The 21,386-nt window shown below is 40.8% G+C and overlaps 1 protein-coding gene across 1 annotated transcript; it reads left to right on the forward strand.

The window, feature by feature from the left end:
* Positions 1 to 5,274: 5,274 nt before the first annotated feature.
* On the forward strand, positions 5,275 to 20,517 carry ABCE1 (ATP binding cassette subfamily E member 1). The gene is made up of 17 exons (XM_056855487.1): positions 5,275 to 5,445; positions 6,013 to 6,098; positions 6,839 to 6,936; positions 8,188 to 8,305; positions 9,528 to 9,665; positions 9,789 to 9,858; positions 10,382 to 10,478; positions 11,686 to 11,775; positions 12,845 to 12,966; positions 13,432 to 13,653; positions 14,902 to 14,961; positions 15,065 to 15,123; positions 15,245 to 15,355; positions 15,440 to 15,582; positions 15,714 to 15,836; positions 19,335 to 19,446; positions 20,072 to 20,517. Exons 1-17 carry the CDS (start codon positions 5,343 to 5,345, stop codon positions 20,117 to 20,119), a joined length of 1,800 nt encoding a protein of 599 aa, XP_056711465.1. The 5' UTR covers positions 5,275 to 5,342; the 3' UTR covers positions 20,120 to 20,517.
* Positions 20,518 to 21,386: the final 869 nt, after the last annotated feature.

Raw genomic sequence — 21,386 nt, forward strand, 5'->3', positions numbered from 1 at the left:
ATGGCTCTCCAGGGCCTCAGGCAGAGGTCTTTCACATCACCTACCTGCCTGGTCCCTTTAACTGGAGTTGCCGGGGATTGAACCCGCATGCCAAGCTCAGGCTCTTCCTCTGAGCCGCGGAAGAGAGAAAGAGAACGGAACGCTGACTGACCCTTCCAACTGCCGGCGCGATTCAGTCCCGCCTCCGGCCTCGCGGATTATCGCCTTTCCAGTCCCCCCCCCCCACTCCTTCTCCTCCTCACTTCACAGACACTTCGTCGCCAGGTTGTGACATCACCGCCCCCGGTCTCCCTTCTAGCTCAGAGGCGCCACTCTATGTACTTCCGGCGCTCAACCATGCCTATGGCGGCGGCGGCGACTTCATAGACGTTTATCTCTATGGTGAGCGGCGCCGGCTCCTCCTTTCGGGGCGGCGGCCATTTTGGCCGGGTGGCAGCGGGAGCACGTTGTCTTCGTGTCCAGCCGCGAGCCCTGCGAGCCTCCCGCCGTCCCGCCCCCCCTCCTCCCGGACGGGAGGTTCCTCCCCTCGTCACCTTCCGTGGTAAGTAGGGCCTGGCTGAGGGCGATCCCGAGTCTCCTCGGCTCCTTCTCGCCTGTCCCGGTGGGGCCACAGCAGCAGGGAGCGGCCGGGCCGCAGCGGCCCCAAGGGGGGTAGGGATGGGTCGCGGTGCTTCCCTGGCAGGGTTATGAGGCCCTCGTCCCGCGACGCCTGCAGGTCGGCAGTACGCTCCCCGACAAGCCTATTAGGGCTGTTGGTGGGCGGCCTTGCCTCCTTTCCCCCGTCACCAGAGGCCGATAGGCCTGCTGGCTTTCGCCTGTTCTCCCGTTCATAGCGAGTCTGTCTCTTTCGAGCGAGGCAGGCCAACGTCAAAGGGGCCTGTGTGAGCAGAAAACGTGCGATGCGAAAAGGGCGTCAGTTGGTGTCCAAATTTTCACGCTCAGAGAGCCTGCCATGGAGTAGGGAACTGTCAGAAAGCTCATTCCCTGGCAGAAGTTTTGTTACTCTTTAAGGTGCTGCTGCTGGACTCTTGCTCTTTTCTACTGTCAGAAATGTTGAAATCGTAGTCTCGTTCTTTCAAACAAAACCCTTAATATATTGTCGAAGGCTTTCACGGTCAGAGTTCCTTGGTTCTGGTGGGTTATCCGGGCTGTATGACCGTGGTCTTGGTGTTTTCTTTCCTGACGTTTCGCCCCCAGCTGTGGCAGGCATCTTCAGAGGAGTAACACTGAAGGACAGTGTCTCTCTTCAGTGTTACTCCACTGAAGATGCCTGCCACAGCTGCTGGCGAAACGTCAGGAAAGAAAATACCAAGACCACGGTCACACAGCCCGGATAACCCACAAGAACCAATAAACCCTTAATAGTGCGACCATCTATTGCTTCCTGTACTCTGTTTATCACAGACTTTTTGTGTTGATGTTCTCTAAATACATGCAAAGAGAGAATGTTGCACAAACTGAGCAAGTTCCAGGCTGTTTTAGCCTGTTTTCCCACTATAGTGTTCCCATTAATCTGTTACCATCTGTAGAGTGAAAGAAAAGCTGCTTGTGCTGGTAGATTAGACCTATTTGCAGTATAAATGTTAGTGCAATCTATAATTTCCAGAAGAATGCATGCAGCATTATAAGCAAACATGCACTTCTCTCCCTGCCCGTTTCTTTCACTAATGCCAGGTATCAGAGATTAGGTAAGGGGTGTCCTTATGTTTTCACTTCTGTGTGGATGGGTAGGAGCTGTCTTCTGTTGTGGGCAGACATCATTCTCTCTGTGTGTATACATGAACATATGAATTGCTTATTTAAAATTACTTGTAAGAGACTAGCTATGCCAGTCTGTTGTATCACAAGTAACACATTTGTTGTAGCATGTAATTTTGTGCACATCTTCAACACTTGGTCACAATATCAAATTCTGATATGCCTGGAAGTAACAGAAGAACTTAACAGTTCTTGTGATACTAGAATATAATTAAAAGGTACATAATGTAGCCATGATGCCGAAGCTAAGCAGGTATGGGTCCTGTCAGTGACTAGGTAGAGGACCTTCTGGCAGTTCTGTGGGTTATACGTAACCATCTTAGGTACGTGGGGGGACCTATATGACAGTGGAAATGCTACCTGGAATTAAAAGAAGGGATACTGCTTCCTGATTTTTGTGTATACGATTTCCTTTTCAAGAGAGATGCTGCTTTAAAAAAAAGGGTACACCAATGAAATGTGGCTGCATGTAACTCCTTCTTACAGGTATTTGTTTCCTGGTTCTCAGAAGGAATTAAAAGTTGGGGGTTTTGTTGTTTTGTTTTGTTTTTTACATATGTATAGTCTTACTGTTCTGGCCAGAAATAGTGAGAGAATTGACAAGCTTGAAATAATAGCTTTTTATGATCTTGAGAATACTCTTGTAGACGATAAGGATTCTCAGTGCTGCAGAAATTTTATGTGGGCTGTATACCAAGGATGGCTAGCTTATAAATTCTTGTGGGGTGTGTGGGGGTATTGTTTTTGTACTTCTAGACTTCTCCTGTCTCCAGGAGGCTGTATTTGGCTTGGTAGCTTACAGCTTGTGGAGGTCTGCTGGAGTGGAATTGATGATGCTATCGTAAGGGGTCCCACTTTACTTTTTCTCTTTAATTTTCTATCCCACCTCCCTATGCTTCATTACTTAATATGTTATCTCCATGTATTGTCCTGTTGTCATGTCCTTGAATGACTAATCACTTACAAGAGCCTGCTCAGAAAGACTAAAATATTCCTGTTGTATTACCTATTATATTACCATACTGGACATACTGATTCCTACCAAAGTGTGTTCTTTTATCTGGGCAATACAGCATCCCACAGTGCTCCTATCTAGCATTAGCACATGTAAATGTCTGCTTGGGTCCAAATTTTAGTGACCTAAGTACTTTTGGTTAAAGCTTTCACTGGAAAATTGAGTATAGGTCTGTTTAACTCTTGTAATTCCTGTTTTTCAAGACAGTGCACTTGTGGATAATGACCAGGACAAAAGATGGAAGCTAGAAGTATGCTAGTATTATGTTCACCTTGTAATTTTGTAGCATTCATTTAAGAAACCATGGTAAATAAAGCACAGTACTTGAGGATAATGAGGTGGTTTTATAGGAGGAGAAAGTATGATGTTGAAAGCATCCTAACCATAAACTTGATGTCTCTCTTCATTGTTCCATTATTATGTCACTTCAGTCCCTTCATGACCAGTGGTTTTTGTTTGTTTTTTTGCTGTTGGTTTATATCTAAAATTGAAGTTATTTAGTTTTGGATTATGTTAACCACACAAACCATCTGAAGGAGGAGATAAACGTTTAATAATAAAAGATATTCATGACCCAGGACCTGCACAGGACCATCTCTCCCCTTATGGCACATTGTTACAGTCCTCTAGCTGCCACCTTATTCTGGCTGTTCTTCCTCTAAAGATTGACCACCTAGCATCTACTCAGTCCATTTATTTCAGTAATGGTTCCCACTTTGTGGAATGGTCTCCCTGAGAAGGTGAAGATGGTGCATCCTTAGGAATTTTTAGGAAGCACCAGAAGACTATTTTATTTGCTAGTGCTTTTAACAGGGTTTGAGTTGTAGGCATTTTCTTGTTGGGGAAGGGGGTTAACGGGATTTTATGGTCTTATGGATGGTTTTAATTTAGAATTGTAAACTACTTTGAGCCCCAAAGGAAAGGCACAGTATAAATGCTTTAATAAATAAATCCATTAAAAATGACAAGAATTTTATAATTAATTTCAGTAGGATGTGCGGCCTTCCATATATAAACGTGTTCTGCATTTTTTAAAAGTTACAAATGTACTCAGAGGGTGAGGAGGGAAGGACTTGTATCCACAAGGCAGGTTACTGTACAGAATGAAAACCACAGATAAAATACAAGTATGTAAATAAAATAAAAGAGTAGGCAAGACAAAGCACAGCCACAGATACAGCCCTTCCCAGAACCGGACGCCCCTGTAGAGAATGACTATAATACCATACGCACATTGTCTTGGATGACTATACTGATGAAAAACAGTTGTCAGCTTCATATGAGCAAGCAATTAAAAATGTGTACACCATATTATTAAGCTAATAAAACTTGCTAGTTCTGCTTTTGATCAGATAATGTGTTGGATGCAAAGTCTCCTTCCACTCACACATGAGACACATCTGTTTGCACAATATTTCTACTGATTACCCCATTCATTGCAGTCCCCCATGTTGTGCCCTGCACTGTTTATAAGGGTCCATTCATCTCCAGGAGTTGCTTGTTGGAGAGTACAGCAGGATGCAATGGGAAGATGCAAGTGCTGTCAGGTCACTTCTGACTTATGGTGACCCTGTGAATTAATAACCTCCAAAATGTTAAGCAGCCTTGCTCAGGTCTTGCAAACTGAGGGCCATAGCTTCCTTTATTGAGTCAAGACATCTTATGTTGGGTCTTCCTCTTTTCCTGCTGCCTGCGACTTTTCCTAGCATTATTATCTCTTCCATTGACTCTTGTGTTCTCATCATGTGACCACAATACAATAATCATAGTTTAGTCATTTTAGCTTCTAGGGAAAGTTCATTCTTGATTTGATCTAGACCACTAAACTATACTGGCAAATATTATTAGGTATATCTTATTAAAATTAATGCCCCTGGAATACAAGAAGATGGATTGCATTTATTATCAGCGTTTGTGGCTGTCTGTAAAAATGGGTACTTCAGTCAACATTTGGCCAGTTTTGGGACCCTCTCTGGAAAAAGGTGTATTAAGGAAATAACATTTGTGCATTATACCAGAGTGTGACTTCTTCCTGGTTTAACGGAGTGCTCCCCTATTATCACATGCTTTCAAATTCTCTTAATGTTATTACCCTTCTTGCCCATCAGTACAGAGGCTAGCTGAATGATCATAGAGAGGGAGAGACTAGGATCCTTCATAACTAACCAGGCACATTTCCCCCCTCGCTAACCAGTGAGCCAGGGGGTGAGAGTGTGCATATGGAAAAAGGGTGGAGGGGCAGAGAAACTGGGCCTTATTGAGCAATCAGCATGTCATAAAGCCCTACATGGCCTGGGACTGGGGTATCTGAAGCCTGCCCTGGAAAGTGTGGCCTCAAAACATATGATACTAAGGGCCATGGGCAAACATACACAAACACAGACTATTGTAATAAGGTAAGAACCCAAGGCAGAGTATGCTTATTCTTTGACTATACCTCTTTATCAAAACCTAGTATTTCTTTGCTCTTATTAATCATTTGTTTGTTTGTTTCTGTCTAGAATTTGAATTTTCCTCTTCATTTTGGAATCTTTAGTTGGTGTACATACATAATTCCAAGTTCCTCATTATGGCTGATAAGCTGACAAGAATTGCTATTGTCAACCATGACAAGTGTAAGCCAAAGAAATGCCGCCAGGAATGCAAGAAGAGCTGTCCTGTGGTTCGAATGGGTAAGAAACGTAAAGATGTTTTATATAAACACAGTTGTAAATACGTAAAGTGAGGGTAGGAATAACATTTTGGCTACATTTTCTTAGGCCTGGTTTACATATGCAGGAGAATGTGGTGGTAGAATGGACTGCAGGTGGTGGGTCCCAGTTTTAAATGTTCCTTTGGATAAAAATACCTCAGTGCAAATAAAAAACGAATGGATCCTAAAGGAAACTTCTATCTCATCTTTGCTTGCTCTGCCAGCTTTCTATTTTTTAGGAAGTTCTAACATTCCAAAATCTGATCCTCCTCAGCCTGTTGTGGGGCTGTCCTGTCTACCACTTCAGCATTTCACCACCTTTCTCTCCCCTCCCCCCAAGTCTCCCACATGTGTAAAGCCTTCAACTGCAGAGTCAGTTTTTTATTGATATCTTGCATATCATTTGCCACTATTTTTAAATTTCTGAATCCGCAAGGCACAATTAAAGCCACGTAATAAGGGTTCAGGAGCTTAAGTTTAGGGCCTTTGGAAGACTTAATCACAAATGTATGGCATTGTGCCTTACCTTAATATTCTTTTTCACCAGGAAAACTGTGCATAGAAGTAACATCGCTGTGCAAGATTGCATGGATTTCTGAAACACTATGTATTGGTTGTGGTATTTGCATTAAGGTAACGATTATCTCTTATCACTGACATACTTTTATACATAACATTGAGGCTCCTTGGACTTCTCTTCTCCTTACCTCCTCCCTTCATGCCAGGTGAAACCCCTGGGCTAGTGTTCTTCTTTTCCCCTCTCCTGCTCTTTCAAATAAGCATAAGCCAAGGCCTGTTCCTGGTATTGCCATGTGGGTAGTGAGGAGAGCCTTTAGTTAACCCCTATTGTTTTAGTTTGGAGGTGAAAAGATAATTTATTGTTCTTCGGTGTAAATTAATCCTGCTTTTTCAAATAAATTCATTTCAACTTGGGTACCTTCAACTTGAGTACCTTGTGTTTTTACTGTTTTGTAATTAGGAAATTCCATCCTCTTCACTAACATAGTTAGTGTTGTCTTAACTGTTTCAAAGTTTAAACATGTCTCATCGAATCCTGATGAAACCAGTCAGACACAAATGTGTGTTTAACAATGCAGTCCTTTGCAGGGTTACTGTAATCTGAGCCCACTGAAATAATTCTTTGCAGGACTGTACTGTGTGTTTAAGTCTTGGTTTTTAGAAAGGGATGGGAAATGTTCTGAACATCTTATTTTGCTTGTGAATTAATATGGAAACATTAGAAAGTGAATGTAGGTCACTTCCGAGTAGTTAGTACTGATAATAAATTAGTCAAAGAAATTTTGTTACAATACTGTAATTGCCTTCCATGTCTTACAGTGCAGTTTAATGAACTCATTTTCTTTGTGTTACAGAAATGTCCTTTTGGAGCCTTGTCAATTGTGAACTTACCTAGCAACCTGGAGAGAGAAACAACACACCGATATTGTGCCAATGCCTTCAAACTTCACAGGTATCTCCTACAATCTGTGGAAAGTTATTCATAGAAATGAAATGTAATTCACTTATATGATCTTGGTGTAGAATAGGGTCCCCAGTCTTTTTGAGCCTACAGGTACCTTTGGAATTTTGAGAGAGGGTGGTGAGTCACCACCCCAGAAAGGCTGCTAGTGACGATGGAACCGAACCCAAAATGGCTGCTGCAGGAAGTGGAGCCAAATGCAATACCTCCAACCTCACATGGTAAAAAGATCACAGAAGGGGGATAAAAAGAAATGAAGAAAAGCCTGAGGGTAGGAGAAAGAGAAGGGGAAATGAAAAGGAGAGCCTGAAGAGAGAATGGAACCTCACATATAAGCCCAGGTGCTTATATGTCCTGATCCTCTAGTGAGTGCAGATGATATTGCAGCTGTGGAAAGCCCTTTCATTTGAGAGCAGCCAATAACAATTCCTGCCATACAATGGCCCTACCCACTTTCTGAAAAACTTGGCAGGCTCCATGACACCCACTGGCACAGCGTTGGGGAAACCTGGTGTAGAATTTTTAAAAGAAGGTTTAGTTTAACTATGAAATTCCTTGACTGACAGCTGGAGAACACATGAAGCTGCCTTATACTGTATCAGACCCTTCGGGATTTTATCACTGAATGCCCATCACTCAATTGTTCTTGGACTTTGTAAAACCCCTAACAGCATGGAGAAGATAGATTAAAGTAACAGTCTCAGTGGCTCTGCAAGGTGCTACTGAGAACCAAGCTGTGTTCTGTGGGCATGCATGTGCTCTTTTCACATAATGCTCTTTCCATGTGTGAGCTTGAAGACAATAGCCTGAAAGGAATATGATTGGGTTATCAATTTTCAAGCCATTGATCAACAGAATGGCATTTGTCCATAGAAAGCTTTCTGCTGGACCGCTATAGGGAAGCTGGGTCAGCTCTTTTTGGTAGACAGGCAGTTGCTTTCATTAGTAGGTACACTCACAGTTTGATTTTGTTGTTGTTGTTGTTGCTTTTTAAATAGCGCTTTAAGGACACCAGTCTGGGTAGCAATAAAATGTTCAATGGGACGAGCTTCACCTTTAAAAGAGAGAAGCCATTCCCGCCATGCAAGCATGTGGTAAAGGGGCCCTGAGAGTGTTGCTTTGCACTGCAGTTTCACTGGTAAATATATCGTTTTGAGGTTGAGAGATGAAAACTTCTTGAATATATGATGTCCTCCTGTTTGTGCTGTGTCCATTTTCCATTGCATTTACTCTTGGGTTTAGGTTGCCTATTCCACGCCCAGGGGAAGTGCTGGGATTAGTTGGAACGAATGGTATTGGAAAGTCAACTGCCTTGAAAATCTTAGCAGGAAAACAGAAGCCAAACCTTGGGAAATATGATGTAGGTATTACAAATAAAGTTACGACCTAAAGTGTGATGACTTGAGTATCCTGTATTTTGCATTTTCTGAGTTCTTACGTAAATGAAAACCAGTTGAGCTTTCTAGGCTAGTAGAAATAACTTGACTTCCAATAAGTTGAGCCCTTATAATTATTTTAAAAAATAGCCACAGTAGTATGTAAGGAAATTTAGTTTTCAGCAAAAGTGCTTAAGTTTCAGTACATTTTTTGATTACCAGCAGTATCTAAAAGCAGTCTGCCCCCCCGCCCAATGTCTTCTTTGATGTTAGGTTGTTAACTGTGACTCGCTTGTGAGGACAGGTGGGAGAGGGAGAGTGTTATAGGAAGAGGACATCATTAGAGCACATAGGTTATGTCTTTCCCATCAGTCACTCCTTCACACTACTCAGAATCAGACCTTCCTTTCCTGGCACCATTTCACCTCTTACAACTGTGCATTTGGTTCAATTCATATAAGGACACATGTAGCATCTTGCCTTTTGCAAAAAGTGTTGTATTCATGAAGCACAGAGGTTGGATCCAACCAGCTTTTCTTCTGGTGGAACAGGGAGAAGACCACCAAAGAGGTTATATTGGAAATCATGGGGCCTGCCTGAATGAAAACTGTTTAGGACAGGAGCTGTAATAAGAAGATTGGATGAAATTACAGGGGAAACTTGGCTGGATCCAGCTGTAGCTATGGAGTATTTTACTTTGAAATGAGCATCATGCTTGGCAAAAAGTCTTCTATTAAACTCTTATATTAGGATTGACATTTTAATAGCTCTATAAAAAGTTTGATATTTGTTACACAATATGTAAAGCATTGGTACCCCTGTATTCTTTAGCCTGATTTAGTATCCATATTTAAGTTTTCCTAGAAGAGAAGTTTTCAGTGAGAACATGCAGAGTGACCTTTCCTAGCTGTATTCTATACAGTGCAGATGAACTAAATTAGTTTCTTGAAGACGTCCCTCCTGTACAGTTTAAGTATGCCTTCTGAAAATATTAGTTGGCAAGTCCTTGATTTGAGAGTCACAGTGGGAGAACTTAGGGGAGATAAAGCAGCAGCGGCCAAATAAATCTGGCATTATTGTCCCAAGAACTCTTAGTCGCTCACAACCCCTTTTGTCAGCCCTTTAAAAAGCCATTTAATTGGTATATCATTGTGCTGAGGTGTGTATTTGTGTCTCTCAATCCTGGTTTTAAATTCTTCTGTGCAGGACCCACCTGACTGGCAAGAAATCTTGACTTACTTTCGAGGGTCTGAATTGCAGAACTACTTCACAAAGATCCTGGAAGATGACCTCAAGGCCATCATTAAACCTCAGTATGTGGACCAGATTCCTAAAGCTGCTAAAGTGAGTAAAGCTAACGGGAGGGGGGGGAATGACAAGTTTTTAATAATGCTCAAGCCACTAATGTTCTTAAGATTGTTAGGAGTAGGCTGATGTTTTAGGCTGACAGTTGCGTTATTGTGACAGGGAACAGTGGGCTCTATATTGGACAGGAAGGATGAGACTGGAACACAGACCATTGTATGTCAACAGCTGGGTAAGTGATATTTTTGTGCGGGATATTGGAAAATGCACTTCGGTAACTTTACTGAGTTTTTAAAAACGTGATACATTTACCACAAGTTGCATTGTGTTAGTCGCTTATAAAAAAAAATGGGTTTTGTTTTTAGACCTTATCGGATACCTCTCAGTGGTCATTTGCAGACATATTAATTTTGAGACCTTTACATTTTTAGTAGCAACAGAGCCCTAATAGTAACAGTCAACTAACAATAAACGACAACTTCTGTTCCTTTTGGCTCACATTCCTAGGTATGCTGTGCTTCTTAACCTAAATGCCAAGTAGGAGCTTCAGTATTCACTTCCTTGCTGGAGGGAAATAAATGTGTTCACTACAGCCACAGTTACCCCCAATGTCAAAGTGAATATACCCTCTTTTACACAGGTGAAACTCAAATGCTTAAAGGGCACCTAAATTGGGCTATTTACTGCTTATATAATGTGTGGCAGGTGGACATTACTGTACATTTCTGTGTGCCAAGTGTTAACCATCTTTGCAGATTTGACCCATCTTAGAGAACGAAATGTTGAAGATCTGTCAGGAGGGGAACTTCAAAGATTTGCCTGTGCTGTGGTTTGCATTCAAAAAGCTGACATGTATGTATGAAATCTGTGATTTCAATAAATTCTGTGCTCTGAGAAATTTCCCCCTGTGGTTAGAATGGATAAACTTGTTGTCCTGTGGCTGCGGAGTTTGGGGGTGGAGGTGGAGTCAGCCTTATTTGGCAAGGATATTTTTGATGGCTTGTAATAAACTTGTCGGGCTTTTACTTATTCTGCCATTCAGGCCAGACAGTTTTGCAGCGAAGGGTATCATTAGTTTTGTTGTTGTTTCTATAGCATTGAGTCACAATCCCCACCTTTTCGGGAACGTTCTGTTCCAGCTTCGCTTTGGAATACTGTATTGCCCTAATGATAAAGAAGCAGTGATGTTAAAAGTCTGGAGGTTTCAGTGCTGGCAAATGTCCATCTTTCGAGTCTGAGAGAAATTGGCAGCACTTTTATTGAAAACTGAAGTTTCGGTGTGAGAATATTGAAAGTAGTACTGTTCAGCATGTTATACATACATTGGCAAATACACTGTCCACATAACTTAGCAATCAACCCGCTCTCCTCATGCATGCTTAGTCTTGCTAACAAAGATGGTGTCACAGAGTAGCAAAGGCTTTATAACTGTGGAGTGGGTAATATGCTTGGTTAATATGAAGCCTTCACACCCAGGAGGAAGGGCTCATAAAGCAAAACAGTGCTTTTTGGAACACTTACTTATAAAATAGCAACATAGTAAAAAGTTTGTACAAAACTGGAATGTCTCACTGTTTTTGCAAGTAGCTTCCTGCCAGGATGTTATCTACCAATTCAAGGATAGCTTCCAAAAACAAAACAAAAAATTAGTTGCCTTATGATTAAAATTAGGCATGCCTTCTACCATTGCTTGCTTAAAATTTGGTAGGGTCAGATTGTGTTGCTTCGCAAGCTGAGCCTGGTCTCTTTGCTTCCAGTAGGCCATCCCTGTCTTACCTAATAAGATGGCTGAACAAGAGCTCAGATGAAAAGGGGAAATTTTGCTGCTATTGAGTGTGAGTGTCATTTAGGGATGACTAATGAGCACCCAGCTTGCCGGAGGTAAAGTGTAGAAGACTGGGGAAGACAATGGCAAACCACCCCTTAAAACATAGTCCGCCTGGTAAACATTGTGATATGGCATCACCCCATGGGTCAGTATTGACCCAGTGCTTATGAGTTAGTGTGTTTTTCCCCCTTGGGTACCTAATGAGTTAATGTGTTTTTTCCCCTTGGATAGCTTCATGTTTGATGAGCCCTCCAGTTACCTAGATGTTAAGCAACGTCTGAAGGCTGCCATTACTATTCGATCATTAATAAATCCAGACAGGTAAGTACAATATAAGCTTAGGCTTTCTTTTAACCAAAGTAATAGAAAAGATTTGTCTGTAAATGGATTCTTGCTATCTCCATGTCTTCTCAACAAGTAAAATTTCTGGACATTTTGTAGCTGTAGGGAAAACAAATTTGGAGAGAAATTTTAAAAATTAATAGATTTTTAATGCAATCTTAACTTTGCCACTTTGAATATAACAAGTCATTATATATGGCTTGGATAACACAACATTTTATTGTTTGGTATAGTTACACATGATAGAGGAATAAAGCATTTGAGTAAAATTAATTATAATTACCCAGTGTTGGTAATCTTGTCTGCCTATACATATTTTTTAAGAATGAAAGATAAGATAAAGACCATTTCAGTAATGTGTCTTGTTGAACGTAATTGTCAGCTGAAGTAGAGAATGAATTCGTTATCAAACGCTACTGATGTCATGTTTCTGGAAAGAAGACTGATATAACTTAGGATACTACCACTTTACCACATCATGCTGAGAAGGTGTTGAGGTCGTTATTAACAGTATCACTGCTGTTACTATAAATTAGTAGTAAAGTGTTGTTTTTGTGTTTGTCAAACATTTTTGCTTGAAATGGACAAAAGGTGAAAAAGTTCATTTGCTAATCTGTAAACCAGGGATCCCCAACCTTTTTGAGCCTGCAGGTACTTTTGGAATTCTGACCCAGGGTGGGGGTCACAACCACAAAATGGCTTCCATGGAAAGAGGAGCCAACCACATGCCCACAGTGGAAGCCCAAGTGCAGGGGACAAAATGAGTGATTAAAAAAAAGACACTGGGAAAAAGAATAAAACCAACACTGTGTTGGCAGCTGCTCTACAAAACAACGTTATTTTAATCAGCACAGGCAGTCAAGTTCTCCAGTATCAGAGGCCCTGTTAGGCAGGAAGCCCACCTAGTCCTACCCACTTTCTAAAAACACTCGGTGGGCACCAGGAAAGTTGTCAGTTGGCTCCACGGTGCCCACAGGCAGCATGCTGGATACCCCTGCTCTAAACATTTGAGTATTTGAAGCTGAAATAACATTTGTATTTTTCCCAGATACATTATTGTTGTGGAGCATGACCTGAGTGTGCTGGATTATCTCTCAGACTTTATCTGCTGCTTATATGGTGTGCCAAGTGCTTACGGAGTCGTTACCATGCCTTTCAGTGTAAGAGAAGGTAAATCCTTTTTTGTCTGCTCCATTGTGTGCTATGAATTGTAAAAAAAAAAAAAATTAGTACCTCTACTACTGAAAACTATTGATTGTTTTTAATGTACTTGTAAAGATCAAACCACTTCCTAGCTTCTTTGTGGCATATCATACAATGAAGTAAGTTATATTAGACCAACTACTGGCTTGAATGGCCTCTGGCTATCCTCCATATGGTATGATGTTTCTACTTATTCCCTGAGTAGTTTGTTCTGCCTTTATGCTGTGCAGGTGGGATAGAGTTTGCGGAGCAGGTTTTTTAGTAAATGAATATAAATAACTTGTCATCTCTTAACCTTAGATAGTTCTGCATGATTTGCCATAATGGATCTCTTCACTTATCTCTCTTGCAGTCAGTTGTTCTGCAATAATCTTATTAAATCTGGCATTCTTATTCTAATTTGTTTACAAGTGCAGGCTTTTTTTCTTACAGGCATAAATATATTCTTGGATGGCTATGTTCCCACTGAGAATCTAAGGTTCCGCGATGCGTCCTTAGTTTTCAAAGTGGCAGAGACAGCTAATGAAGAAGAAGTAAAGAAGATGTGTATGTATAAATATCCTGGAATGAGAAAAAAGATGGGGGAATTTGAGCTGGCAATTGTTGCTGGAGAATTCACTGACTCGGAGATCATGGTCATGCTGGGGGAAAATGGTGAGTGCAAACTCCATATTATGGTTGGTCCAGTTTTATAGTCCAAAGGTGTGTCAAGTATATTGCTGAATGATATTTCTCGCTTCTGATCACTTTTATCCGTGTCAGTTATATCCAGTCCCAAATAATGCTTACACTTCAAAATTCCCATTAGTAGTAGAGATGGTGCACACAGAGACTAATTGCTAATGCTAGTATTTTGGTGTCCCAGTGGACGGCAAAATGAGTGTACAGATTGAAAATCAGTATTCCAAAGAGAAAGGTGGTGCTAGTGGTGAATTTTATTTAAATGCCCCCTCCTTTCTTGTTTGTTCTGCTATTTGCAGACTCAGTGAAACCAAGAACCCTCTCAAATGAAGTTGCTAATCTTCTGTGGCTGGACCATACTAAATTATATCCCACCACTTATTCTGTAGTACTTTGTGAACTGCAGTACCTAAATGCAAAACAGTCCCATTATACATGCATAATATCTGTATTCTCTAGCAGCTGTGCTCTGGGTAGTGCCTTAAGGTAGTGATAGTACATAAGGGAGGAGGTGGCTTTTGAGGATATAGATGCTTTTTAGTTCTTTAAAGAGTGTCACTCATTTTGAATGGTGCCTGATCTAGAATTGAGAGCATGTGAAGCAGGAGTACTGCAGTAGTGTGCTCTGTGACGTGCACTGGCCAGAGGCACACAAGCAGCCACGTTCTGCACCACGTGAAGCTCCTTAGTCACCCCCCAATAGTTTCATGCACGGCACAGGACAATAAACTAGCAGTACAGCAATTTACAGTAAATGTCAAAGTTTTAAATTTTTTTTTAAAAAACTGAATTGATTATCATCATCTTTGCTCTTTCAGTAAGAAATTTTTAATCCAACAATTGCCGGGTATCTCCATGTTTTTAAAACTTCAGAGAAAATGCAGCTCTGTAATAGTTTTGATAATTTAATTATATGTAGATCTCTCTATTTGTCCTGACCTGGATGGCCTAGGCTAACCTGATCTCGTCAGATCTCAGAAGCTAAGCAGGGTCAGCCCTGGTTAGTACTTGGATGGGAGACCACCAAGGAATACCAGGGTTGCTGTGCAGAGGAAGGCACTGGCAAAACCACCTCTGCTAGTATCTTGCCATGAAAACCCCCCAAAAGGGGTCGCCATAAGTCGGCTGCGACTTGATGGCACTTCACACACACACAGATCTCTCTATTTAGCCAGCTGTGTGTTTGCCAATATTGAGTGGTGTTTTCTTTTTAACTTTTAGGAACTGGCAAGACAACATTCATTCGCATGCTTGCAGGAAGACTTACACCCGATGATAAAAGTAATGTATTTGAATTGATTTAATATACTGTTCAAAACATTGGTTTTATTTGTGTTAATGGTGGCCACATGCGGACTCTCTCGCTCTGTGTTTTTTTTAACAGACGAAGTGCCAGTTTTAAATGTCAGTTACAAGCCACAGAAGATCAGTCCTAAGTCTACAGTAAGTATTTGTTGCTTTGTTTTTGTTTGGGGGAAAAACTAAAGGCATTAAGAATGGAAATGGCATAATAAATGATAAAGAGTGCTTCAGTACACTATATGTGTGCTTCTTATTTGAACAGGGAAGCGTACGTCAGCTGCTTCATGAAAAGATTCGAGATGCCTATACACACCCGCAGTTCGTGACTGATGTAATGAAGCCTCTCCAAATAGAAAATATCATTGATCAAGAGGTATTGTCTGTAGCGTATCATGCTCGGTATTCCCACTCGTTAAAATCAGCAAATGAACGTGGCTTCTAACTCTGCCTTTGATAGATTCAAACATTGTCTGGTGGTGAGCTACAGCGGGTCGCTCTCACACTCTGTCTTGGGAAGCCTGCCGATGTCTACCTGATTGATGAACCTTCTGCCTACCTGGACTCGGAGCAACGTTTGATGGCAGCCAGAGTTATCAAACGGTAATCTGGGCAGTCTAGGGGGAAGGGGGCCGCTTACCTGATTTCGTTTTTGATGCGTTTATAGACAGTCATTCTTTTAAAAGAAACAAACATTATTTCAAAAGCCTCACTGAGTGACTTTTGTGTTTCAGTTTCGTTCTTCATGCTAAAAAAACTGCCTTTGTTGTGGAACATGACTTCATCATGGCCACCTACCTAGCAGATCGTGTTATCGTGTTTGATGGCATTCCATCTAAGTGCACAGTGGCAAACAGGTAATGAGAAACATGGGCAGCAAAGAATTAAACATAATGCATAACTGTGTGTGTGTGTGTGTGTGTGTGTCTTCCACTAGTTCAGGGAGCAACTACATGTTTTTTCCTTTGCAGCTAGAAAATGGGGTTGGATCACATGGCATGTTTGTACTAATGGAAGGATTACCATCAGCGGAGAATGACTTTTCCCCCCTTCCTCCTCCTCTCTCACAGCAGCAGCATTTTGGGCTGCAGCAGGAAGGGGGAGGTGGGAAGGTCACATTCTGTGGGATCCCAAGGCACGGGTTTCGCATTTTCAAAGCAGCTATATTCTGCAGACGAAGACCATGTAGATTCTTATTCCATGACACGTTCAGCCCCACAGAGCCTATATAGCCTGCAAACTAAAACAGAATGTCATGCAAGTGATATGAGACAATGATAATCAGATAATTAATGATAAATCCTGTTAATTTCTGTCACTGGATTATGTGCTGGGATAAAAGTTGAACGGAAGTCACATCCTATTGTAATTTGGTTGGAATGATTACGGAAGTGTCGTTGAAGGTATTACATGCTTATCTCATTACAATAACCATTAGAAGCAGGCTAGAAAACACCTAGGGAAAAGTGTAATCGTTAACTTAGTATGTTAGTCAATCAATTATCAATCATAGTTCATATCATACAGTTGTAAAGAATGTATTTGAGAGTTACCTCTTCTTCATGTGGATTAGTGGAACATTTGAATAGCAATTTAGGATTCTATCATTCTAGTGTCAATCAAGATTAAGTTGTTGGAAAGCCAACAACCTATACGTATATTTGCATAGTTAGCTCTTGAATGTCCATCCAGCAAAGCTATTGTGAGAGGCCCTGGGCTATGAATAAAGCTTGTTTTAATTGATGTACACTTTTAGAGTGAAGGACATTTGGCTAAATTTTTTGATGAAATTGTTAAGAGGCGGAGGTTAAATGATGTTTAGAGGGTTGGTTTTATTTGATTGACTGCTTGATGGTATTCCAATAAAGGTATTGAAATTTGAGTGGACATAGCATAGCATAATGCTAACCAAAGCAGAGATAGTTATCTAATGTGAGTAAAAAGGAAAAGAGAACGTGGAAGTAAAAGACAACGTAGAAAGAGGCTGGGAAAAGAAGGTTGCGCTTTGGCTGTTTATTCTCCAAGACTTTAAAACATAGAGATAAAAGTAACATTCTCATTTTCCTGCATTTCCAGAGATAATGGGCCTCTTTTGGGGGAAATTTGACAAATGTAGGATTCTCGTCTTTCAGCTCATGCATCACTGCTATGTCTCACATTTTCAGATTTCCAGCGTTTCAAACAATTTCTTCTATTTGAGGGCTGTAATTTCCCATTAGAGCTTCTAGAAGTAAGTTGCTGGATATTCATTACATGAGGTTTGACTCTTAGTTTTGATGCCCTCTGAGAATACAAATGAGGGGGGGCGGGGGAAATCCCAATGAGATTTCCTTTAGTTGAAGACAGTAATAGAAAGATAAGTGAACCATATGCTTGCATTAATTAGACAGCCCGTAGGAAAAAGAATATAGAGGTACTTAGGGTAGTTACAGCCGCGGAGTTCCTTAAGGGAGGTCAAGGCAAGTATTGGATTATTCTCAACAGTTGATTCATGTTGGGGAAACAGGTACAGGAAGCCAGATCTCCATCCTTATGAGTTCGTGTAAGCATGTTGTTGTTCTGCTTGAAAGCTGTTTTCCCAAGTGACAAACTGTCTGCATCTCACACCATATTCTTAAATTCCTTTCAGATCTACAAATATTTTAAATCAGTTTCAAAACGTGGCAACTCCATTTGCTGCCTGGAGCAAGGTCCTCCATATATGTTACTCATTTTAAAAAGTTTACCCTCATTGTCCATTTGTTTCTGGTTTGAGGTTCTTACCTTTCAAGCTCTTCATGGTTTGGCACTCAAATAGGAACCCGTGCAGCACCCATGATCCTCAGGGTCTTCTGTCCCAGTTCACATGCTTGTTAAATCTGCTGCTCAATTTCAGGCTTTTTCAGTGAAGGATCCCATGTAGTGAAATGGCCTTCCTGAATGTGTGAGGATGGTACCCACACTTCTTTTTAGGATGCAACATGAAGCAGAACTTTAAAGAGGACCTTTTGTTGTTCTTTTTGTTAGGGATTGTTTCATTTGTGTTACCACTGCAGCAAGGTGGTATTGTTAGCTATCACCATAAGGCACTTTTTTTTTTTAATAATAGTTTTTTATTTATATAATTAAAGGGTACAGGAAGAAAAACGGGAAGGGGTAAACGTTATATTTATAAAAACAATACAGTATTATAAGATGATTTCTGAATAAAACATAATTATAGAGTATCATTAGTTTGTTATACTTGTGTCAGGCTGGTTTCTAATATCTAAAAATTCATATTCTACTTGGCAGTTAGTTGGAGTAAGAAAATATGGTACATGGTTTATTATAAGTGTTTAAACATGCTTCGTTTAAATTAGCTACATTTTATATAAACATAAAAAGACGCCCACTTCTCCTTGAATTGCTCAGTAGATTTGCTGAGTTTAGGATTTAATTCGAATGTCATTTTGGCCATACTTGCATATTCCAAAAGTTTTTCTTTCCAGTCATCGATTTCAGGTGTATGAGTTTGTTTCCAGGTTCTTGCTAACACTGTTCTAGCAGCTGTTGTAGCATATTTGAAAACGTCATGCGATTTCGAAGGTAAATTTGGCGGCACTATACTGAGTAGATAGAATTTGGGATCGAATGTGAACTTCATATCTAACATCAACTGTAGTTCTCGATGAATTCTTTTCCAATATAGTTGTAGTTTTGGATTTATGGGAAAAACTTTGCACTTCCGAATTGAAATATACTGTCTGTCAAGAAGTGAAAGAAAATTGGTATAAAACTTTTTACAGATGGTATCTGACTCCTAATATGCTTTCCCAGATGACAATTCCAGGGGGAAAAAAGGTGCATGTTGGAAATGTCAAGTGACAGACGGCTCTTATTTTCATGTCTGGTGGACATGACCATAAGGCACCTTGAGTCCTTCATGAGAAGCAGGTGGACTGAAAATGTCTTCCAAGTTTTATTTTGTATGTGGTGTGTTCTAAAACCAAAGGGATTATGAATGTCATTTGTAAAAATATCCATCTTCACAATATAACTGAACTGAGGTCTGGTACTGATGGAAATTTTATAGTACGGCACAATTGAAAATCAGATTCTTTGTACAGTACCTGCTCATGGCTAATTGTATATGTGAAATCCATCCTATTGTGCTGCCCATTGTTCAGGAACATTGGCTTGGATTACTGTATGACCCCACTGTGGCTGAAATGCTGACATCTCTAGCACTTGTTGCATTCTAAAGTATAAGCAGATGCATAGGGTTAAATTACTAATCTTTCTAAGTTTCAGTGAGCATTAAAAATGGAGAGTGGCTTTCATTTAATCACAAGCTAATTTTGGGAAAGTAATGTGTACATTTGACTTCTTTACAGTCCCCAATCTCTGTTGGCCGGCATGAATAAATTTCTGTCTCAGCTTGGGATTACTTTCAGAAGAGATCCAAACAATTTCAGACCAAGAATAAACAAACTCAATTCAATCAAGGTAAGAATAGCAGGCATAGCTAATCCTAACATGAATTACTTTCTACCAGTGTGGTGTAGTGGTTAAGAGCGGTGGTTTGGAGCAGTGGACTCTGATCTGGAGAACCGGGTTTGATTCCCCACTCCTCTGCATGAGCTGCGGACACTAATCTGCTGAGCTGGGTTGGTTTCCCCATTCCTACACGAGGCCAGCTAGGTGACCTTGGGCTAGTCATAGCTCTCTTCGAGCTGTTTCAGCCCCACCTACCTCACATGGTGTCTGTTGTGGGGATGGGAAGGGAAGGTGATTGTAAGCCAGTTTGATTCTTCCTTAAGTGGTTGAGAAAGTCAGTATATAAAAACCAACTTTTCTTCCCCGTGAGCCAAATCTATGGTATTGGGTCCAAAGTAATTTGCTGTTCTGTTGGCCCAGCAGCAGCTCCTCTGATGAAGCGCCTCTTCCGTTTGTAGAGGGGAGGAGGAGGAGGAAGTTTCCTGATGATCTCCCCCCCCCCCCCCATAGCAGACTTCCAATTTCCCCTCCTTGCTGTTCCTTTAGCTGCAGGAGCACAATTTGAGCTGGCACTGAAAGCTGGAGGGGGGGTATTCAACAGATGAATACTTGCTAATTTCTTTTTTTTTTCTAGGATGTGGAACAGAAGAAAAGTGGAAACTACTTTTTCTTGGATGATTAAATGAAATGTTAATCAGTTTATAAAACTGAAACCTTTGTTATATGAAACTCAATCAGGTTTTAAAATCCCGCACTCATTCCAGAGATAAAAATAGTGGCATGGTCTACTGCCCCACAACAGTGACAAGGCCATCTTTTGGATGTAATATTTCAAAGCAGTGACAGCTTAAGTTACCATCCCAAGAGATAATGAACTTTTTCACAATTTGGGGAGATTTGGGTTCAGATATAACTTATTAATGTACCAAATGCTGACATGTTTCCAATTTTCAGTCTTTAAGCTGGTTTCTGTACAAGATGGTTTACAAAAAAGTCAAAATATAGATTGCTATTTTAAAAAAAAAAACACTTGAATCTCTCTGACTGAGGGTTTCATAAATAAATGTCCACCTAAACCTACAGTTGTTAATGATGCTGATTATTACAGTTCAAATAATATGCATAGTGTGTCTTAAAGGGATGCGATTGCTGTCAGGTTTTTTTCTCCATACCCTTCAGGCTGACATACTTAACTTGGCTTGCGCAGCTAAGTTGTTAATTTATAGCAATAGGAAGACTTGTCATAAGGAGACATTCATTTTGACAGTGCTGTTTTGTTGTCGTGGGATGGTGAAGAGGTAGGAGTCTTAGTTGAAAGCGTAGTTCACTTGATACAACTTGAATTTGTGGTGGTATTCTCTAAGTTTAAGCATGCAGCACTGAGAATTTCTGCTTTCAAAGTGTGTAGGATAGCAAGAGGAAGGGAAATACCTAATTTTGAACACATGAAGCTGCCTTCTACTGAATCAGACCCTTGGTCCATCAGTCAGTATTGTCTACAAAGACCAGCAGTGGCTCTCCAGTCTCAGGCAAAGGTCTTTCACATCACCTACTTGCCTAGTCCCTTTAACTGGAGATGCTGGGGATTGAACCTGGGGCCTTCTGCATGCCAAGCAGCTGCTCTATCCCTGAGCCACATCCCCTCCCCAATTTTCTATTAATTTGTGTAAGGAAAATTGCAATATTCCATGGTCTGAGCTTGGAAAAGCTTATTGGCATTTCAAGTTGAGCGGAGCTTTCCTGTGGCCTAGGGTTTGGTGTCTGCTATAATCTGGATTACTGGATTACATTACTGTGACCAGTCTCAATACATATTAGAGGATTTTTACTACACTTTATTCCTAATCCTGCTGTTTTCTTTGCTTAGCCAATCACTAGACTATAAAGCGACCTGATCTCACTGCTAAAATTGTTTAGGAGACATTCTCAACTAAATGTTTCTTCAAATT

Source organism: Euleptes europaea, chromosome 9, assembly GCF_029931775.1.
Source record: "Euleptes europaea isolate rEulEur1 chromosome 9, rEulEur1.hap1, whole genome shotgun sequence".
NCBI classification, from domain to species: Eukaryota; Metazoa; Chordata; class Lepidosauria; order Squamata; family Sphaerodactylidae; genus Euleptes; species Euleptes europaea.